The sequence below is a fragment of the Siphateles boraxobius genome, unplaced genomic scaffold (assembly GCF_051911475.1).
Source record: "Siphateles boraxobius isolate OS27281-9 unplaced genomic scaffold, OSU_SipBor_1 104, whole genome shotgun sequence".
NCBI lineage: Eukaryota > Metazoa > Chordata > Actinopteri > Cypriniformes > Leuciscidae > Siphateles > Siphateles boraxobius.
The window spans coordinates 630,691-655,000 of NW_027508705.1; the positions used below are offsets into that span (position 1 = coordinate 630,691).

The 24,310-nt window shown below is 36.8% G+C and overlaps 1 protein-coding gene across 2 annotated transcripts in view; it reads left to right on the plus strand.

Moving 5' to 3' along the window:
- micu1 (mitochondrial calcium uptake 1) overlaps positions 1-24,310 on the plus strand; it is a 104,132-nt gene that overhangs the window by 47,133 nt on the left and 32,689 nt on the right. The window contains exons 5-6 of one of the 2 annotated variants that reach the window (XM_077246665.1): positions 16,329-16,372; positions 16,527-16,547. In XM_077246665.1, the coding sequence (XP_077102780.1) occupies positions 16,329-16,372; positions 16,527-16,547 (65 nt within the window). The remainder of the gene's footprint in view (positions 1-16,328; positions 16,373-16,526; positions 16,548-24,310) is intronic. The other variant, XM_077246674.1, reaches the window with a different exon arrangement.

Here is a 24,310-nt window from a genome sequence, read left to right on the forward strand (position 1 = left end):
CAGTTTTAAGACAAGGTCGGTGAGGATTGGAAAAATCTTACATTTCTGTGCAAAGTTTGCCCGCCGATAAAATAACCGCTGTCTGTGCTTGTATATGGGTTGTGGCAATAATTAAAAAAAAATAGCTCGCAGCAACATACTGAAAAAAAGAACTATGAACTAGTTCATTTTTTGGAACCGTGAACTTAATTCAAAATTGTGAAGTATGAACTATGAACTGAACTAGTTCATTTTAAAATTTGTGAACTGAACTTTGAACTAGTTCATGTAGAAAGTGAACTTTCCCAACACTCTGTATCTGTATGTGTTATACAATATATGTTGTGTGTGTGTGTGTTATATTATCTTGTGTCTGCAATGCAGTTGTGAGAAGGGGTTTGAGTGTATGTTACTCAGTTTATCTGTAAACAATCTTGTGTTATGAATCTTACAAATTCACCTTCATCACAGTATAACTGATAGTAACGGCAAACGTGCATCAATGAAGCTATTTATAGCTTTGCCTTATATTTAGTTTGATTCCGTTACGAGCTAGTAAAATGTTTTAAACTTTACCAGTATCGATATGCGAGCTTGATAGTGAATACTAACAGCCATGATAATTGTTTATATTCATACTGATAAAGTTAGTTATTTTATTACTTGTGATTCTGACATGATGTCACTACATGCACTGCGCTCTTCTCTGCTCGGCGCTGGTAAACGCGTCCGACTCTTCCAGCTGAGCGAACGGCATGGATCGCGCGTTCATGTGTTTTGGGGGCGTGGCTTTGGAAGGAGCCGAGAAGGGAGGGGGTGGGAGTTAATGGAATAATGAGCTGTGTTTATTGCAGTCCTGAGAGGACTACAGACACTCGATTTTTATCATTTCTTTTCCAGAGTACTTACATTTTAATTATGCATTGATATATAAAGACAGTTTAAACAAATTTGGAAAAAAGTATTTTGGGGGATTTCTACCTACCCTGCCGTTAATGAAACTAATTTATAGGAAGATTATATTGAAAATTATATTAAAATAAAAACTAATTTAAAAATGCAAAATTATAATAACCTAGGACCTGCTCGGGTCTCGGGTGGGACCTCCGGTTTTCAGATCCAAGTGGAAGAACTCTAAATAAGAGCATGCACATTAGCTAGACCAACCTGAGGAAATACAGCTTTTTAGCACAATTTGAGCTAAAGAAGCTGTAAAAAAAATTGATGTCGCATTTCATTGAAATACGTCGCTGAACTATAAGCTTAGCCTGCAGTTTTTCTCCATTGAAGCAGACAAGAGATCTGTGACTGGAAAACAGCTGCCTACGGCATTACCAAGAAGTGGCTTTGGTTTTATTCATTAAACGGTCAATTTGAAATAATTTCATTATATTATCTGCTTTCACGTAGTGTTTAATAATGGCTTTTTACATTATTTACTTTATCAGATAGTGCAAACAGCAACATCTTGGCATTAGCATTTTGATGGGGGCTTGAATTTTGCACACCTGCCTCGTGGGTCATCTTAGTTCCCCATTCCACCCTTCACATGATACTGGAGTCCGTGACAGCTGAGCTAGGGAAATAGCTGTTGCGTGTAAAGAGATGGCAAACCACGCTGAGGCTTTTAAAGGAGGGAACGCCACAGTGAAGCCCAACTCATCGAGTGTGTGCGCGTGTGACGTTGCTTGCTAAATGAATTAGCATGGTAGAATGAAAGACTCAGTCACTCTCACCCAAAGGCAGAGCTGATGCAAGAGATTTGATCACTGGCCATGAATAACTGATAGATGACTGATGGCTGCAATTGTGTGTATTTGCATGTGTAAATGCATTTGCTCTTTGCGTTCACAGCCAAAAGAAAATTTTCAGACCAGGTTGCCTTATAACGATTTGCCATTTTGGACAGTAAATGTTAGATAAATGAATTAGATGATGGACTGTTATGAAGTCACACATTTTGGTACTCTAAGCCTTAAGGCCTCATTATGGTTCTGCGTCAACTCCACGGCGTAGCTACGCCGTCACTCCTACGGCGTCGTGGCCGTTTTATGGTTCTGCGTCAGGTTGCGTTGCATCGCGGTGCATCTGACCAATCACAGCCCTTGCGGTCTGCGTCGCCTCGATGCATTGTTACAATTTTTTGGAGGTGCACGTCGAGCGACGGCGGAGGGGTCGGAGAGAGGTTCGCGGCGACGCAGAGGGGTCTGCGGGGGTACGCCGTCGATTCGACGCAGAAGCATAAAACAGGTTTTAAATGTTTTCACACCTGGCTTGTTTAGAGCGTTTGTTTCAGAACCTGGTGTGATCGCACCAAAATAGTCGATCAGAGATCGCCCAAACAAGGTGGTCGCTGTTCACTTGTGTTGAAAAAGCAATCCGACCCAATGGTCCAATGAATCAGGCTATATCATAGTATATGATAGGTAGTTACTAGGCGTGTAACGGTACACAAACATGACGGTTCGGTACGTACCTCAGTTTTGAAGTTATGGTTCGGTACGGGTTCAGTGCAGAAGAAGGGAGAAAACTAAACACAAAATTGCTGGTTCTTTTATTTTTTAAACTCTTTTTCTTCTTTTAACAAATGTGTCTCTGTGTTTAAATAAATTCAGTTATAATTTGTTTTAGCTAATCTTAGCTAATGCTGTAAACTATATAGGGAGCCCTTACTAACACATTACTATTATATTAAAGGTTACAATTAACAACAGACACCAAATTATTAAATTCAGTTGCTTTTTATTAGGGATGGCCCGATACCATTTTTTTTTTCAAACCGATACGAGTACGAGTATTTACATTTGTGTACTTGCCGATATCGAGTACCGATACCGATATTTCTACCGCAAAGGTAACTATAGGCTCCCAGAAAAGAAGACAGAAGACTATTTTAGAACACAGGTTAGAAGACTGTTTTTATTTTCTTCTCTGCTTGTTTTAACAAGTCTAAAAATAAATAATAATGAGTAAAATAATAAATGTATTAACACACAAACCACTGTTAATTTAACATAAAAGCAAGCAGTTACTGCGTGCATGGTCTGACATGACTGAATGCGCCCAAAGTGCGCTCCCTTAATAGTCTAATTCCTAAAAAGCTGACAGTTCATCGCGATCTCACACATCTGTTATTATCAATGAAGCTGACTGCACAATGAATCTTTCATAATATCCACACTTTGTTTGTTATAATTAGAGCATTCAGGGCCGGCGCTAGCCATTTGGGTGCCCTAAGCACAAATGCTTGGTGGTGTGGTGTGGTGCCCCCCCCCCCTTCCCCCCCTTCCCCCCCCACACTCCCCCCACCCCCATACAAATATTTTCATACAGAAATATTGCACACATTAGTCTTTTATATAGGCCTATGTGTCACTGGAACATTTAAAATTCAAAACTCTATTTTACCTTTAAAAGAGGTCTGATGAGGCACAATATAATAATTCTGTACATAATTTGTAGGGCTGGGAAAAGATTAATCGTGATTAATCGCATCCAAAATAAAAGTTTGTGTCTACATGAATGATATGTGTATGTACTGCGTATAATTATTTTGTATATATATAAATACACATTTGCATGTATGTATTTAAGAAATATTTGTTATTTATATATAAAATATTTAAATTTATATATAATATAAATTATATATAAATATTAGGGATGGGCATGATTAATCGACGATCGATTATTGATCATTAAGAATTTCGTCGATCACGTTAATTTGTTATCGATTATCATTAAACTAATGCTGCTGCGTTGCGTAGTGTGAGTGGAAAGTGAACGTGTTCCCCGGGCTGGTCAAGTTAGCGCGGAGGTACCTGTGCATCCGGCAACGTCAGTCCCCCCAGAGCGGGTGTTTTCAGCGGCTGGACTGAAGCCTTGTTAACACTCGACGCGTCCGCTCGAGCGCGAAGGTGAGCGCGGCAAAAATGACGTCATTGCGGTATTCGGTGTTTCACAGGCGAGCGCGTCGAGTATAAACGCCTCGTCTGTTTGGGGAGGTGCGCGCGCAGTCTGTGGAGACTCGCGCTGCAGAGCCAGGCGAAGGTGTAAACGAGGCTTGACGGTCAGGTTGCGGTCGCGTCTGACCTCAGATCATGTCATCAACATGCTTATCTTTCTCACCAAAATCAGTAGACTGGTGTAGAAGTTGTATGTGAGTTACTAGTTATTTTTTATGAGGCTTTGTTAAGTAGCCTAGCCGAATTGATTGTTACAGTATGTAGGCTAATTAATCTCTCTCACGCTCTTTCTCGACTCCGTTCTTGGATAGTTTTGAGTTACATTTTGACAAAACCTGTCAGATCTAAGTATTATTATGTTTTTGGTTAAGTTATTGTTTAACATGATTTTTTTTATTATTTATTATTTTGGAACAAACGAGGGTCTCTGTTTAAGAACGCCAACTCGCAGCTGCAGGTTCCGTTGCTTCCGAGCACCGCAGCGCATATATCTTCAAGTTTAGCCTAACCGAACGTCCAGTTTTACTGCCACAAGTTGATCATCTTGTAATAAAGACCTAATCGAGGAAAAACGCGCTGTATTTTTGTATTTTCATTGCATTTTTAATTTATAAAAATAAATAATGAATTTGAATATAAAAATATGAATGATTAATCGATAGTCGATCGTTAATTCTCCCGACGATCGACTAAGAAAATTTAATCGAATGCCCATCCCTAATAAATATATACAGTATATACATGCAAATATTTCTTAAATATATACGTGCATATGTGTGTGTATTTATATATACAAAATAATTATACACAGTACACACACATATATCATGTAGACACAAACTTTTATTTTGGATGCGATTAATCTTTTCCCAGCCCTAATAATTTGACAACTCTGTGAATATGAAAATATACAAACACTGAGATTGTGGGGTTTTTTTTTCTAATTGCAGTTTCACCAACAGATGTCGCCCTTGGGCCTTCCCCTATGAACCTCTTGAAAATGACCGTATTATCCGCATAGAACAACAACGAAAAAACGTATCTAAGCGGTCTTCCTTTTCTTCTCAAACAAACTAACTGCATCTTAAACAGCCCAAGTTTCAAAATTTCCCGGGGGAGAAACCCCCGGACCCCCGTAAAAATAAAAGATTCAACATGCAGGGCTAAAAAAGCCTGCCCCGGAACATTTGGACTACTAGCGACGCCCCCCTGGACATGCATACACGACGCAAGGGCGCCCGCGCTACAAAACTAACATTTTTATTTAAAACATTGTCTTACCTGTAAGCGACGCGCGAGTATCATCCCGCTGTCTCTTCTTTTTCCTTTTTTCCGCCCCCGACTCTTGGTGCCTTTTCGAGGCCATGTCTGAGGTCGTTGTCTGCCAAATTTGACATTGATTGAGGCATAATCGAACAGACCACTGGGAGGTGGGGAAGGGGGAGCACCAGAGGGAGACTGGCACAGGAGATTCACCTTTTTCTCGACTAATTCGGTCTAGGCCTATATTACTTTTGTATTGCTTTTGTATATTAACATGCTTTAGACAAATTTTATTTGTTATTTATACTAGTAGCCTATTGTGATGATTTTTCACGACCCAGATTTTTTGGTGCCCCCCCAAGCACTTGGTGCCCTACGTGCAGTGCGTTATGTGCGTGTGCGGAGCGCCGGCCCTGAGAGGATTTGCCAGCATACAGAATTCAGCACTGAACAAAAAAGTTTTGAGCAGTGAGGGGAGTCTATCTTAAATGCTTCTGATTAGCCATTGCGTTCAAGAAATCTACACACATGTCTGTGATTGGCTACATCGCTCAACGCTGCAAACATGTTATGAATAGAAACTCTGGCCTGTAAATCGTTTCTATTTTGTTTTAGTTGTTCTTCTTGCTTTTCTGCAACAGATGAATGAAAATCTATTAGTTTTAATATGTTGTATTCATAGATATTTCTAGTTTGCGGGAGTCCCGCGAATCGTTTTAAGCTCCCGGAACCCGCACACACAGAGTGAGTGCATTACCGCCCGCGCTCGCGCTCGGCCATCAGATCTAGTGCCGCGCCGCACTCTTTTGCGTTGGGAGTGCACGTCCCTATGCCTCAGTTCACCTCGACAAAGCACTCGCGGCGGCCAGTTTCGTTTCGCAAAATGTACGTGGTATCAGGGCGTGGTATCGGCGAATTTTTATGAGTACGAGTATATGAGGACAGTATCGACCCGATCCCCGATGCCAGTATCGGTATCGGGCCATCCCTACTTTTTATTTTTAGATATAATAATCACCACTCCAAAAAAAAAAAAAAAAATATATATATATATATAAACCCCCGACAGGCAGATGAGGACCCCGACGTGAAGAGGATGAAACAAGAGAGAGCTAGTCCACGATACTGGATGACATAATTAGATAACTGTACACAAAATATTGATTTGACTGAGTTTTAATATTTTATTAGCTAAACATGCAAAACTTTCATGAAGAAAAATTTTTTTTTAGCAGGCGTATAGCGCTATTTTATAAGACACCTTTTGTTTGGAAAGGCAATATGCGTGGAGGCGTGTTCACACCTGAGAAGACAAAGGCCGGATAATGTGCCACATACATAATGAGCTGCATATTAATTAGCCTTTCACACAGGTGTGTCACTGGGTCCTAAAGAATGTAAGGACAAAATAAATTATATATATATATACATATTTTACAATTAGAAATTGTAACCAATTACAAATAGGTAACAATTACAATTTTAACAATATTTCAAGTGTATTTCTTTGTAAAAAGTATACATTTTATCATACGTATTAAAAAAGGTAAGAATTCATTAGTTTGAATATTGGAACAAACACTATAATAACATCTTAGTTGATAATTCAATATACCTACTTTATTTTTGACAATGCATCATACTATAGTATATTTAACATATGAGCAGAAATTGGTGAACAAAAGCTTACCTATTTAATGTGACAGTAGTCTTTTTTTAGTCAAAACTTTATAATCTATCCAAAACTAATCACAAAATCTTGTCTAAACATTCATATTTAGTCTGTTACAATATTTGTAACATATTGTGTATGATATATTAGCATATACATGTGAATTTGCAGTTTGTTGCTCATACAGACATTTTATTTCAACATATTTCAGTCTATTTTTACTCATCTTAGTAGGCTATAGCAATATAGTTTGGATGTGTTCATGTAAACATAACGTTTACTAATGTAGGTGCGAGAGTGAATGAACGGCACAGACACGCGCTGTATAACTGTAGTAAACAAAGCGCGCGCGCCTGTGCCGTTCATTCATCATTTAGCCTACACACAGACACGCAATTCATATTTAAACAGCCTTTCTGCCGTTTACAGTCAGACACTATTCAATATCGCGATTAGAACAAAGCACTTAAGAATAAATGACTTACTACATCAGCTGGATCCGTTGCTCCGCGAAATGAAATTACCAGCACTTCTGGTACATTTTCCAGGGTTATTAGATAGTATTATTCCTCACAGCGTAGGTATACACTGTGTACACAGCTCTAGTAAGATACTTACTGAACACGATGTGTTTTATAATCCAGCTGGTGGGCGTTTACATGTTTGAATGGCTTGCCTTAGATCATTTGCGTTTGAATACGGCGCGCTCTCCGTGGGCGTGGCACATGCACGCGTAATCAGGTATAATGAGCTGGAAAGAAAAAGACTGACATCTCTCTCTTTTCATACAGATTACATAAACTGAGAATATTTGTTTTTTTATATAAATTAATTCATTTAAAAGAAGAGAGTTCAAGCTTCATTATGGAAAAACACTCGTGCCTGTATGACAAGTATTCGCGGAATTACAGTTAATTTTCGGACGCGTTTCAGAATGGACTTAACTGACAGAGAGAAGGCAGAACGCGCATCATGTTTGTTTTTCTTTATTTGGCGACAAGCACAACACTTTATTTTTATTGTGAGTATCCACAAAAAAAATAGACACTTATCAGGATCTAATGATGTACAACACTTAATATGTAAGATCAAAATCAACAGAGTATTTTGAGTTTCTTTTGCACTGATAAGAAAAAAAGCGAGACTATCGCGCCCGCGTGATAGCCGACCTCAGAGGGTTAACGATGGGAAAAATGGCCGGCGCGACCGGCGCATGGTGTAAAAGTGTTGTCTCTATTCTCTTAATGAGTAATGAGTGTGTTTTTGGCGTAACGTGCAATAAACCAATCAGACTCATCTCCCATTCCCTTTAAAAGCCAGTTGCGCTCGTGCCATGCCGGTTCGCTATTTACATGGTGTAATTTGCAAGCGGAAAGACTGAACGCTTCTCCAGAGAGGAAATGGATCTGCTCGTGCGCAGGGTTAAAGCTCACAAGCAGACCATCTACAGGACAAGCCGGATTCAACCATATCTTTATGTACACAATAATAAACTTTAACATTGTAATCCTTTTATTTTTAATATTTAGCATGTTGTGTGCTGCTGCGCGTCCTTGTGTGTGTAATAAGCAGAGTGTCAATGTGTTGTGGGACCCGCCTATTAGCTCATATTACTAATCCGCCCTTTATAACAAAATAATATTGACTTTTGACCAGGTTTTTGTTGCTCAATGGCGCAGTCTATTTCAGTTGCCTCAAAATAGCAACACGCCAACTATGCACCTGAACACACCTCGTTTTCAGACCAGCAGCCCATGGGTGTACTAATGAGAGCAAATGCATTTGCTATTTAAACAATGTGGCGACGTGAAAATGATAACTGCGTCGGGCTGAAACTAGCAAAAAACACTTGCGTCGCACCTGATGCGGCATTGCACCGAGTGTATGATTGGGCCCAATGACTTGAATGCACTACATCTCTGATGAACATGTTTTAATTTTTGAATTAAAATTTTGAAATATTTATGTCTATGGGGCTCATAAAGTTACAGGGGGTTACAAGTGTCCTGATATCATAATGATGAAAAAAGAAGGGTGAAATTCTTGATTAGAAAACCATGTTGAGTAGAGTTTGCACAATCAATAATTATTATTTCTTATAAACATTGTGTATAATCATTTTTTGAAACATTTCTTTAAAGTAATGAATTAAATTAATTTAATGAAATGCATTATTTATGAATTAGTCATTAATGAAATAACATACTTATTACTTTAAAAATAAATTAAAATAAACTTTTTGAAAATAAGGATTAAGATACCTCATGCATTCAAGGTTTAAATGCGTGTGTATTTAAAGGTTGACATTTATTATATCATTTATTATTTTTTACTTGATGTCTACACCACATGACATTTTTCTTTTCTTTCCCCAAAGTGGCATAAACATTTTTAAACCATATATACTCAACATACAAAGATTACATTTCTAAGAACTTTTTTAACAAATTATAATTTTCTTGGTCTTTGATGCTTATTTGTCACCCAGAGAAAATCATCCCCTTCGCTGCAGCTCTTAAATATTGTTCTCCATTTCATAATTGTGACACACACACACACACACACATATATGCATATATATGCATATATATATATATATATATATATATATATATATATATATATATATATATATATTAGGGCTGTCAGTTAAACGCGTTATTAACGGCGTTAACGCAAACCCATTTTAACGGCGTTAATTTTTTTATCGCGCGATTAACGGTCTTTTTGGCCTAGCAAACTTTGTAGTTTTTTTTGCACATGCTTTTGCAATAGGACGCGGCATGGACGTTTTGAAAGCGCAAGCGGATCTAGCTAGACCGGAAACAAAACAACAGGCACGCCGCACACACTTGTTTGGGCTTGCGATCCGGATGCGCGAGCGCGAATCTCTCTGCTCGCGCGTGGAATATAATGTGCCGAGCACGAATCTCTCTGCTCGAGTCGCGCGCTCTCAGATACACGCTGCTCTTGGTAGAATTTTCTCTGGGCTCGCTCAGACAATATGTGCCTGCACTTAAAACGTGTTCAGTGCAATCGCGAATCTCTCCTCTTCCCCAGCTAACAATTTTAGGTTATAAGAACGTTTTCATAACGTTCCCATTAAGTTATAAAAACGTTATTTCTGAATGTTATAGGAACGTTCAAAACGTCCAGTTTTGAGTGGATGACGAGCGCGAGACACCGAAATGGATGCCGATAAGATTCTGAATGGAACGTTTACTTTTAAAAAGTTGCCAAATGGTTCCATTGACGATACCAAAGTGATCTGTGGGTTTTGTCGTTGTGAACTGAGCTATCATCATCGCAGCACGTCCAGTCTGAAATACCACTTGATGATGGCCAAACACACACACACACACACACACACACACACACAGCTGATGCGAATTCTCCACCCCCTCGTCAATATCAGGACCTCGTCAGTATTTCTTTCACCCTTTTATTGATGGACAGTGTTACATTGTGTGAGAGATTATTTGCTCCAAGTAAGAATGTTTTAGTGTGAAATTGAACACAATATATGCCAATGTTGTTTTCAATAAAAAACATTTGCACAAAGCAAGCCAATCCACTTTTCCATGTTGATAAGAGCATTAAAATGAGAAAAAATAATGGGACAAAAGAAATCAAGAGACATTTAGAATAGATAAAAATGTGCGATTAAATGCGATTAATCGCGAGTTAACTATGACATTAATGCGATTAATCGCGATTAAATATTTTAATCGTTTGACAGCACTAATATATATATATATATATATATATATATATATGCATATATGTGTGTGTGTGTGTCAGAATTATGTAAAAAGCCTATACTGTGTATATATATATATATATATATATATATATATATATATATATATATATATATATATATATATATATATATATATATATATATATATATATATATATACAGTATAGGCTTTTCTCATGTACAAGACAGTAGAGGACATAACCCTGACCAAACTTGAGCCTGGATCCCAGCAAGCCAAAAGAAGTGCACTTGTTTCTGTGCCAGGGTCTGACAGCTTGGACGCTTCTGTAATGTAATACATTCAGATGCGCTTTAATCACAGGGCTGTGTCAGTAAGACCATGCTAAGAAAAATGGCCACTATTAAAGCAAAGTGGATAGTAAATGTGCACTTTAAGCACAAATTTGACTGCAATCACTAAATGAAAGTATTCACTGTTCACTTGTAAGCGGTAGTACTGGCTGTGTCTTCCTCTTTATCCTCTTTTGTTGGACTCTAAATGATTGCAGTGACCATCTCTGTGTCCATACAGCCCACCTCAGCAGTCCTGAGAACCACGACACACACCTCCACAGCTTTTTAATCGCTTTCTCCTGCTCTCATCTTGTCCAGCTCCTTATTTCTTTTCCTTTTATTATAAGCATTGCTCTACCAGCATTGTGGTGGGTGGTATGATCAAAATTTCACCCAGAGACTATCAGTAATTTATCACAGTAACAGTATATATCACAGTATAGTCATTTTAGCTCGGCTTATATAGAAATAACCATCTTTTATATAATACAATTAATTAAACAGATTACTAATGGAAGGTTCTTTATTATTTTGGTAACACTTAACAATGGTCTCATTAGTTTACATTAGTTAATGCATTAACTAACATGAAATACAATGAGCAATACATTTGTAACAGTATTTATTAATCTTTGTTAGTTAATAAAAGTCTAGCTACTCATTGTTTGTTCATGTTAGTTCAAAGTGCATTAACTAATGTTAACAAATACAACATTTGATTTTAACAATGTATTAGTAAATGTTAAAATTTACTAAGATTAAATGTTGTAGAAGTATTGTTCATTCTTAGTTCATGTTAACTAAAGTAGTTAACTAATGTTAAAGGTGCAGTATGTAAGAATGATGTGGTATGTATAGTGGTCGAAATAGGTACTGCAGTCGAATTCAAAATATCGGAGATTGTCGTTTCTCCCGCCACGGCGCCACCTGCTCCTCAGACTGGATGGCGTTCACACGAGTTGCCAGTTTGAGCACACATAACAGGAACGAGCGCAATGGACAATGAAAATTGGCAAATTGGCAATGTGCAGTATCACAGACCAAAACAATAACAAACATTCCAGCCTGGAAACGCACATTTCAAAGGAAAATAACTGGTTGTAGAAGTGTTTTTCAGAGAAACGAGTATGTGAACTTCATATGTTTCCTCAATATATACAAAAATATTATGGTATTTTTATGCGTTAGTAAAGTGAAAAAGTTACATACAGCACCTTTACCAAATGAAACCTTATTTGTAAAGTGTTACCATTATGCTATTATTATAAATATTCATTTTATTTGGGACTTAATGAAGTCTGACATCAAACCACTTTCAAATGATATAACTTCTGAGTTAAAAACCAAGCAAAAATGAAAACAACTATTATAAAACAGAGTTTTAAAATTCTGAAATTCTGAGGCTACTTCTGATTGGTTGAGACATGTTTGAAGCCATTGTAAAATAGCCATATACACACACATTACTACACATTAATTGAAGTCTGTAGAGCGTTCCGAATGTCTGAGACAACTATTTTTCTAATTTAATGTGAAATTTGTCGTCATAAATTAAATTATACTAATTTGAGTCAAAGGTTTATTTAAAAAACGAACATGTATTTCATTTCAAAACACCACTTAAATGGTGCTCTAAGCGATGTCGGGTGACGTCACTTCTTGTTGACGTTTAAAGTATTGTCAAACAAAACGTAGGCTAGCTAGACCCTCCCTCCTCCTCATCCGCGCACTAACCCCCCAAACCCTTCTTGTCTGTTATTGGCTGGAACAGTTTGTTATGTTTCGTGGAGCGGGTTAGCCCAGTTTGTGGGGCCTGGGGTGTCTGCAGAGACTACGTTTTTTACAGTGTGTTCAGGGGACAGGCAGCTAGCGGATAGTGAGGAGATGTTTGCTGTATGTGGCAAAAAATGTTTTGGCCTAAAAAACGTGTGACACTGCTTAGAGCTCCTTTAATTACTAAAAACTATTGACTTATTTATGGACGTGTCCCAATCTATATTTGTACATCACTTCATGTCTCTTCATCATTCTCAAGTAAATAACACAGTCCTGCCTGCTGTGCTACACATAGTAAACGATATTACAAAGTCTCTACATCACCCATTGCCCCTTGTATACCACCACACCACCCAGCCCTATTATTATCTTTTCTTCTTACATTTACATTTATGCGTTAGGCAGATGCTATATCTAGTGACTTTTATTTATTTCAAGAGTTTATGTTCACACCCATATTCCGTGGGAATCGAACCCGTGACCTTGACATTGCTCTAGACTCAGGAATACTGAAACAGTACATTAAATGACATATGCACCACAGGTTCAAACTTTGGAATAATTGTGATTTTTTTTAATGTTGTTTAAAGGATTATCTCATGCTCACCAAGGCTGCATTTATTTGATTTTAATATTTGTTTAAATGTAATCTGTCGTTTATCTGTGATGCAAAGCTGAATTTTCAGCAGCCATTACTCCTGTCTTCAGTTTTCTTATAGAGTGGGAAACGCCACAAATTAGTACGAAACGCTTCATCAGTTCTCCTCCCAGCCAAATGCCCTGTGACCATAATTACAAAGAACCGTTTCACCAGCTTTATTAGTCTAGTGCCTCGTTGGGTCGCGACAAAGTGTTTTCTTTTTTTCCCTCGTTGTTATCCCGACTCGCCAAAGACAGCTCCTGCATGTAAACATAGTGGATAAGTAATTGTTTGTTAGAAGAGTTCTTGAATTATGCGTGGTACCCATTATGATAAAGTCTCTGTTTTCACTGAGCTATTTAGTCATTTATGATAAGCACGAAGGTTTGATTTATTTATAACAGAGACCATCTGACATCCAGACCGTGAAATGCTGTTTGCGTCGCGGGATATACCTGCAGTCATTCAGAAAGTCTCTCTGTGTAAAGTATGTTTCTTTCTCTTTTCACAGACCCACAGCATGCCAGAGCAGTGTGGGATGTCATTTGAGTTAGTTTAAAGAGTTGGGCTTTTCTTTAGGGAGAGAAGAGTGGTTGTGAAGAAGAGAGGGAGTGTGGAAGTGAACATAAAATTCATTATTCATCTTGCTGCGAGGAAAGCTGTTCCATAATTCATCCTGTTTCAGCAGCGGAATTAGAGAGATACGCTCAGCTCAAAGGCCATCCAGGCTTCAAACAGGAGTTAGGCCCGGTTTTTCAATCGCGACCTCACCTGTCACTCAAATGTTTTGTGTGCAGAGACCCCCACCTTCACTAACTAGGGTTGAACAGCTAGTGCTGGAGTTATGATCAAATCAATAAAAATCTAAATGAATAGATTGAGTCAAAGGTTTATTTAAAAACAAAAAGACAAAAATGTATTTTATTTCATGACATTGATTGAAAAAACGCTTCATAAACAAAACTCTTGACTTGTCTATGGACGTGTCCTGATCTGTATTTTCACATCTCACATGTGTCCTTATCATTTTCACATGTATTTAACCGTTTTTGGTGTGAGCAATTTTATATGATGGTAACAAAATATATCCCAATGTAATTTTAAAAATTTTAATTTAAAAGTATGTATAAATAAATAAAAATAAGGCCCCAGTGATTTAAATACTTATTAAAATATTATTTTATTACCAAATAAAAGGTATGTTTAAAGGTGATTTTAAATCTTTGGAACTTGATAGACAGAAACCAAAAGATATGATTAGTCATAATGAATGATTGATATGTGCCATTTTTATATAAAAAAATAAAAATATAATGTACACTACCATGCAAAAGTGTTGGTACAAAAATGTTTAAACAATTTTTTTTTTTACATTTTTATTCACCAAGGACTCATTAAATTGATTAAAGTTGACAGTAAAGACACTTATAATGTAAAAAAAAATCTGTTTCAAATAAATGCTGATATGTTGAACTTTGTATGCATCAAAGAATCCTGAATAAAATGTATCCAGCTTCCTCAAAAATATCAAGCAGCACAACTGTTTCAGCATGGATAATAACAAGAAATGTTATTATTACTATATTAGAAATGATTTCTGAAGGATCATGTGACACTGAAGACTGGAGTAATGATGCTAAAAAGTTCAGCTTTGCATCACAGGAATACATAACATTTTATTGATATGGAAAATCAGTTATAATAATATTTCACAATATTACTGTTTTTACTGTATGTTTGATCAAATGAATGCATGAGACTTCTTCTATTCCATAGACTTCCATTGTAAATGCATTACTTTAAACACACTATTTTACAAGTGTCAATTATTTTCAGTGTTAATCGATCTTAGCTTGTATTGAACTCGGAAGTTCCTTTAATGGATTGTGCAATGGATGAAGTCCTGGCTCATGAAGCTGACCCTAGATCAGCAGACTCTGTCACGTTCGGCTCTGCACTGCATTCGGTTGCACAAGATTAATGGAGAAGTGATTCGGTGCTGAACGACTATGACATTTATTTGGAACTTCTCGAACATGGAAATAATCCTTAATAGCTTATATTAATCATTCGTACACGTCAGTAATCACCCAGTTCCTGTAGTGACATCTATAAATGTAATTGACTACTGGGTTTCAAAGATGCTTATAAAAATAGGCTTGTTTAAGTGTGATAAATCTCTTAAAATTCTTGTAAAGTATTCAGCATTTTCGAACGTTCTCACAGCGAAAGCCGTTCTGAAAGGTAGACAACATGATCATGCATTTTGACCACATTCTAAAGCACCGTTGCATTTATCTTTTAAAGAGAAATGATCCCAGTGTATTGGGACAAACTCAAAAATCATCCATCATTTGGTGCTCAGGAAACATTTTTTTTATATTATCAGTTTTGAAAACGGTTTTGCTGCTTAATATTATTATTTTTTCTTTTCAGTATTCTTTGTTGAATAAAAATTCCAATGAACAACATTTATTTGAAATAAAAATATTTTGTAATGTTATGTCTATAATGTCACTTTTGATCAATGTAATGCATCCTTGGTTAATAAAAGTATTATATATTTCCACAAAAATATGTTTTCAACATTGATAATAAGAAAAAAAATTTTGAGCAGAAAATCTGCATAATGATTTCTGATGGATCATGTGACTGGAGGAATGATCACAGTGATCACAGGAATAAATTACATTTTATATTCAGAACTATATTTTAAATTGTGATAATATTTCACAATCTTCCTGTTTTTACAACATTTGATCGAATAAATGCATCCTGAGCATACGAGACTTATATCAAAAACATTTAAAAATATGTAATTATTCCAAACTTTTGATCAGAAGTTTACTTATTCATTCAGTATGAAAAATTGTGTTCAGTGTGATTTAAAATTGCCTATTTTATCCAATATTTGCTGTTTTGGAGCAGAGCTACCGTGTTTGACTGTTTCTCTCTCTGTGTCTCTGTCTCTTATAGACCTTGGTCTGGATCAGTTTGTGGTGAAACGCTATGATGGAAAGGTAAGCAGCGAGATCTGTGTGCGTGTGAATATGTGGGCGAGTGAGTGGGAACCGAATAGTTACTTTGCCATTGTGCAGCTCGACAGGATGACGCAGGATGGAGACGTTTGTTCTCATTCACTCTTCATAAAAATCTTTCACTCTCTCTCCACAGAAACTCATCGACAGCTCAATCGTGAGCATGCTTTAAAACATTCTCTCTTGTACAATCTAAAATCCTCGTTGCAACACTTGAAAAAATTTGCATGAAAAGTTGTACATACAAAATACTGATCGGCATCCAATACGTGCCTTCCTGTTAATGTGGGGTATCGTTGTTTTTAATGTCTCTAGACTAACCTCTTTAAACACACCTCTGTCTGTCTTACATGTCTATCCTTGCCTCAGATGCTTGTTCTCTCTGTTTAGTTCTTTTGTTGTTGTTGTTGCGTGACTTGCGTCCTGTAGTACTAGAAAGGCACAGATATAGTCATTTTGGTCAAAACCAGTAATTAAATTTAGAGATGGTTGATAACAAATGTAACTTCCAATATTCTAAATAATGTACTCAGTTTAAAATAAATTAAATAGTCAAGTTCAATTCACATTTATTTGTATAGCGCTTTTCACAATCCACATCGTATCAAAACAACTTTACACAAAATGCATGCGTCTACATTACAATTTAAAATGATCTGTTATCAGGGGTGACTGTGTCCAAGTAATGTCCATATTTCAGAAATGTACAGTTCTAAGATAATACAAATCATGCAATTAGACTAAAAACGGAAAACTTTTAATTTAAACAACAACGGCATTTTGGGCGCCTGAAAAAGTGAAATTTTGAAAATGGGTTTCAAAGTTCAAGTTTTTGAAAACGGCAGTTATCGTCGCTGTGTAAACTACAAAAACACGAATTTGTGAAAACAGTAACGTGATGCACATGCTTTTTACATGTTCAGTCTATAGGCGCATAGTCTTTCTTTACAAATTGACATCGCCAACTACAGACATGGCAGCAGAATACAACGTTTTTAGTCGGTTTTTTTTGTTTTGTTTATCCATGTGAATGGATCGTTTTGACAGCATTGTAGTCTCTACTTTTCCGTTTTTAACTTACCCTTAGACTGGCTGGTTTATGTTGTTTAGTCCTGGTCCGCCATTAGGATTGGGAATCGAAAATCAATTCCGATTCTGGAATCAGATGCTTATTATAAAATTTAAATTTCGATTCTGCTTATCATTTTTAGTGTGCACATTTGAATGTGATTTTAAACCATTCAAGTGCTAGAAGACACAAAAGAGAACTCAATTCGGCACTCGGGCGCTATTTTCTATGCTGGGCTCATCCAGTGAGCGTACACAAAAATCTGCCTCTCATATAGTGCAAGAATACTGAGTTCTCTTTTGCATCTTCTTGAAAACTTTGTCAAATATCCTCGCAAACACAGTTGGTTATTTCTTAAGTGAACATGATCAGTTGAGAAAGAGAAAACGCATGTATATCAGTATATTGGATCCATGCATTGTCTTAAAGTGACAGCAGCCTAATAAACCTGCTGCTGTCTGTGTAGTTACTGTTAATCAAAGAACAAAAGAAACTCACTGATCTTGACTGAATAACTTATGTCTCTTTAATATGGATTAATCTATAAACTAGATTAGTGTAGTTTATTAGTTAGTTGTTCTTTAGCCTGCTGATTTTTGTTCATGATATTCAACTGCAACAGAATATTTTGCAAAAAGACAGAGATAAATATGTTTGATTATCTAAATGTTTGACTTTTTTATCCATATTGGAATTGAAACTGGGAAGCGTTAAGAATCAGAATCGATAAGCAGAATTGGAACTGGAATTGGAATCACTAAAATGCCCTACCCTAACCAGCATAGCCATGCTATTCGCCATAAAAATGTTCAGTTGAAGCTTGTTTGTCCCAACTAGGCTATTTAAAGTTCACCCAAAAATGAAAATCAGTGTCAGTGACTTAAATTTTGGTCAAACTGTTCAACTATGGTATGACTTCAGAAGTCTTAGCGTTTGGACTTTATATGGTGTTTTTTGTACTTTTTGGAGCTTAGCGGTGTAAATCACCACTCATTTTGATTATATGGAAAACAGAAGATCAGAAACCCTCAGATCCAAACTTGTGTTTGATGGAAGACAATAGGGTGAGTAAATGATGCCAAAATGTCATACTTGGGTGAACTATTATTTTAACTAACTAACCACCAACGGTACAACAAGTCAGCCATCTTCAGCAGATGGTTGGCCCTGTTTTTCTGGTGAACATTATGGTTAGACTAGTCCACCAACCTCACAAGCATTCATCCTGGTGTCAGCTGAGGTTTTCTTCAGGGTTGTTTGTGCTTTCAGGTCCCATTTTCCTTGTACAGGAAACAGCCTCCTGTCTCCATAGTCATTAAGAGGGAACATTTGTCAAATGACCCAGTCAGAGAGCAGCTGTTACGGTACTGGTGCACCTTGAACTGGCTGATCTCTGGACTGGGTTGTGTCACCTAATGTCTGTGTGTACTGTTTGTGCTGTTCACACGCACACTTTATCTAGGCATATTTGTTTTCGACATTAGTAGTATTGAGTTGATGAATCATTCTCAAGTCAGATGGTGATAAATCACTCTTCAGTTTCGCAAGGAAGTCTCACAGCTAACCGCACCAGGTTTTTTTTCTATCATCTGTACATGCAAGATGCATAGCGTTTCAGTACACTGAAACTGCACAATTGCTCTGTAATTACGCATGATTGTTTTTTGATTAAGATCAGCTTTGTTTTGAGTTTTTTTTCCTGCACAGCTGAGAAAGTGAAGGAAGTAGCTCTTGGTCAGTTGCTCAAGAATGCAATAATTTTTAGAGTCTAATTTCCGCCATTTAAACGGGTCTCCCAAGAAAATACTGTTGATAGTCCCGCCCCTCAAACCCACATCATCGGTTGATCCTTTTCCACCTTGAAACTGTGACAGCCCTATTTACCAAATCCCATAGTTACCACAGTTATTATTAGCACAATACTGTGGCTACCACTCCATACAAAAAGATTCTGTAAGCTTGGATTGTCTGAAAGAGATCACTTAAATAATTACAGTTTTATGGTAGTAACAATAATTGTAGTAACTATAGCAGTTTATGCTAACCATGCTAAAAACCTGCTCGGTCTGTAAAGATGCATACGTTAACATGACTTAGATCTATAGCTGTTTTTGTGTGTTATTTACCAGCAAAATTCTATTTCCACGTTGTGTGAAATATGCCCTATTTCCTTTTCCATTTCCCTGTATCTCTTTTTCGTTCTCGAATTGTTTTTCTGGGGATTGTCGGCCAGCGTGCAGCCTCAGGGATGTGGACTATGTCTTGTGATTTTTCATTTCCATATTTCTGTCAAATCTCGTGCCTGCTTTGCTCCATACGGGCTCACGGCAGGACTGCTGGATCCCTCTCTTCTTCTTACACACTTCCTCATGTCGCCAATGCCACTAAATCCTGGATGGCAATAACGAAATTCCAGGAAGGGTATTTTTTGCAGTTAACGCATGCATGGGTGCACTATGCTAATGAACACTCTTGTGTAATTGTTTTGCTTTCTGCAAATGTGTGAACACACCAGCACTTTTAACCTTCTTGTTCATCATCCATCAACAGTATTTTGCAGGTCATCGCAGCTGTGCTTTGCAAGTGTGACTTTCACATCTAAAACGGGTTGTGTGTGTGTGTGTTTGAGAGAATGTGTGTGTTCCACTCAGCCCACTTTAATGCGCACAGGTGTTTTGCAAACACTATTTATGTTTTCCAACAATATGACATCAGTGTTGGGGAAGATAACTGTAGTTTATCACGTCACTGTAGTACCAATTCTACTTAAACGTAGTAGTTACAACTACAGTTACTTACAGCACAACTACAATCCAAGCTGCTCTTATCTATATGCTAGATCTATCAAGAAATGTATTCATTTATCGTATTAAAGTAAAAGCAAAGTAAAATTTGGCATAAAAAGCTTGCTACTAGTTGAAAACATTTGCTTGTTAACTACTGTCACACTACTCACTTACAGTAGTAGTGTACAGAAATGAGAATCGTAATGAATTTAATGATTCTAGTTCAGATTCACAAAAACAGATTATTTTGAGTTGGTGTGATGAAATTAATAACTTGTGGTTCATTTTAAATATCTGCTCTTTTTGATTCAGTCAGTGAGTGAATCTTTAGACCAATTCAAACCATTAACTCATGAGTTCGAGACCAGATTATTTTATTTATTTATTTTTTTGCAACCAGAGTAGCGTCACTACTGCTATCTCATTACTCCCCAACACTGGTATGTATTTATCTGTATGAACATATAACTGTATATCTGTGTTCAATCTCTTTTAACACATGAAATCATTGTTCCTCCAGGCATCAGGATGTCCTACATTGTTTTGTTTTTATTTAAGGATATGAAAGTTTTGTTGCGTTCGTGTTATTAATTTGTGCTCTTCCGGCTCTTCCTGTGTCCATCTAACCAATAAACCCCATCATTCTCTTCTCTGCCATCTTTCTACTTCTCCATCCCCTACGTTTCCGTGCGCCCCTCCCTCTCTGCAGGACTTCTGGCAGGTATGGGGCGAGTGCCAAGCTGCATGGGACTGTGTGTGTGTGTGTATGCGTGATTTAGCCTCTGTAGCGGGTCTACTGAAAATGTCACGAGACCTCCTAATCCATCTCTCTCTGTCTCTCTCACTCTCTCTCCTTCTTCTCCTTGAGTTGTCAGAGAGAAAATCCTCATACTGTAAGTTCCCAGATGTGTAGCTCTGGCCAAACAATGCATTAAAAGCTTCTACATTTCATTAAAAATCACTGGATGGGTAATAAACCCCGGCCAGACGAGCAGAAGAGCTTGAGCTCAGCAGAAAAGAGAGATTTGAATAGTATGACTACAGCAAAGGAGGAGTGAAGTAATTGACAGTGCATTTTCCAGGAGAGCTGAGTTGAGAGGCTAATAGTGCTAGCGAATATCACGCTGGATCAGATATCTAGCATTTGGGGTGTTTTATGTTACATCGAGGCTGCAAGTAATTTTGTGAAATATTATTATGATTTAAAATTGCTGCTCAATAAACATTTCTTATTATATCTAGTGTATGTTGAAAACTCTGCTGCTTAATATTTTTTTTAAAATCGTAATTTTGGTGGGAATTTTGTAATGGATGGAAAGTTTTAAAAAATATATATTTGAAATATAATTTTATTTGTGACAATGCAAAGTCTTTACTGTCACATTTTGATCCATTTAATGCATCCTCGCTCAATAAAAAATATTTAAAAATTTCAATCGACTTAAACATCACCACATGGACAACAGTTTAAACGTTTTTACTTTTAAAGTTTTTCTTTTAGTATATAGTGGCATGTTTTTGAAATTACACTTTTTGGACAGTAGTCATTTGCCATGCTTGCAGCTGTTTGTTCTGTGGTGATTGTGGCTCCGAACTGATTTGAAAAAAAAAAATCCTAAATGATTTAAAGAATCTGTTAGTGGTGTTGCCAGGATGTTTCTAGGGTGTTCTGGGTGGTTACTAGGTCGCTTTCTAGACTAAATCAAAAAGAGCCTTTATTACATTCAGATCTGTAGATTTGGCTCAGCTCCCTCCCTCAATGTATGTCTATTTTTATGTCACCTTTATTTATATAGCGCTTTCTCCAATACAGATTGTTTCAAAGCAGCTTTACAGAGATAACAGGAAAATAATGTTGTAATAATATTGCTAAATATAAAAAATTAAATGTCCCCAACTAAGCAAGCCAATGGCGACACATGCGAAAAAGGCGTCAGTTTGCCAGTTTATCATCAGCCAGATGAAAACATGTTGAAGCATGCTTTAAAAAAGTATTAGCTCACCTCTCCCCATTAAGCCACACAATTAAAGATATATTTCAAGTCTGTAGCACAAACATTTATGCACCAATGTTTTATAGCTTACGGAATTATTCAAATCTCGAACCTCAAGCGTGAATACACTTAACAAACACTACTAATGACTGTTTCCAAACACCTTTCCCAATCACTCCCCTCCTCTGCCGTTTGCTTGATCAAACTGGTAGTCCCAGTCCATTGGCTGAACCAGAAGCTGGCATGTCAAAGCACTCCAGCAAACAGTTTGAAACCACCACAATATTTACACAAGTAGTCAATGGCTTACTTACAGGCCCTGCATTCACATTGACAAATGTCATGCTTCACCTTTAAGAGTTTGTGTTATTGGAGAGTGGGCGGTGGTGACCTTTGCTCAGTGTTTAGATCACACACATACAGCATGTTCAGACCAATCTAGACAGGAAAACACAAATGTGCACATTGACGCATCACTATGTGATGCGTCACACCCCAGTTTGCACAGGACCTGCCCGGGACATCAAGGCAGTGCTAAAGGACTTTGAATTAATCTGAATTGATCTAGAAGATTCGGCCACTCCATTCTGCTGACGCCCACACACTTTATATACACACACACACACACTCAAGGTCTAGCGTGTGCACATGTGCAGTACAGTCTGTTATGGAATAGCATTGAGGGAGGCCAGCTGCTGTCTCTCCCTGCTGAATTATTGAGCGTAGAGACTCTTCTTTGTGTGATGCACAGAGAAAGCAAGAGTGCGTGTGATGTGCATGCATGTGCAAATGCTCATGTGCATGAATAATGCAGCACTGGGGATCAGACCAGTCAGCCATAGACCTTAGTCAGGATAATGCCCTTTTTAATTTCCAACGGGAATAAAAATGAGGCTGTGAGGGTTGGAAGTACAGTGTGTTCAATGGATTGTACTTTTATCTACCAGCATGGCAATTGTTCAGCTTGAGAAACATTTTTCAAGTTCATTAGACAAAAACTCCATAAAACAATTTGAGTTTTGAAAGTTATTCGATCTTTATAGAGTGCAAGCCATTGTACTGTACATTTTTCACAGCCTCGTTTTCATTAGTGTGAAATTCAATATGCCGTCGTCCACCCTGACTCAGATCTTCAGATATCATGCAAGTGTGTATAAGTAGGGGATTATTCACCCATATTTGCGTTCTTCTTTGCCTAAATTTTGCCATTGCTGTCAATTTGTCGAGTGTAGTGTTGTCATGATACCAACATTTCAGTTATCAAAAACAAGTCCAGGAAATGGATACCACAGCAAAAATAATAAACACACTCCTTGATTATAGACATTTAATATTAACAAATTAAATTAAACTTGTATAGAACCTTTAAATATTTAAACAAATATTGCTTGAAATGTTTTAACTATTAATCACTTAAACTGCTAATAATAAAATTGTAAAGAACAAAGTAAACTGAAAGCAATAGAGTAAATATGTTTTTCACATTATTTTTTAAAGTTTATTAAAGTAAACCGTCAAAACTATTTTCAAGCATTAGAAGAAATAAATCAAGAGAACTAAAATACAATGTTCTTTATGTACAATATAATTTATAATATAATAATAGTAAAACTATCAACGTAAATCTTCATAACTAAATTTGACTAGATTTTTATGTTATAAAAAATATATAAATAATATTATGATACAATTATATTGTAAGATACACTTATATATAATATTCAAATTAGGTTACACTGTATTTTAAGAAGTGCATTTAACATAACAAGGACCCTGTAAAATAAAGTGCATGTATATTTATTTATTTATTTATTTATTTAGATATATATATATATATTATAAACTATAATATTTACAGCAAAACTTCTTATTACAAATATTATATTTTACAAAAATGACAGAAACGGGGATCTAAAACAGAGCATTCACAGATGCATGTAGTAGGCTATAATGATCTGTTTTTTTACAGTTTATCTACTACAAGACTTGCTAGCCAATCTATCTGGAGATTACTAGTTGTTGTTGTTGTTGTTTTGTTATAGGCACACGCCAGTTTTTCAGCAGCTGACTT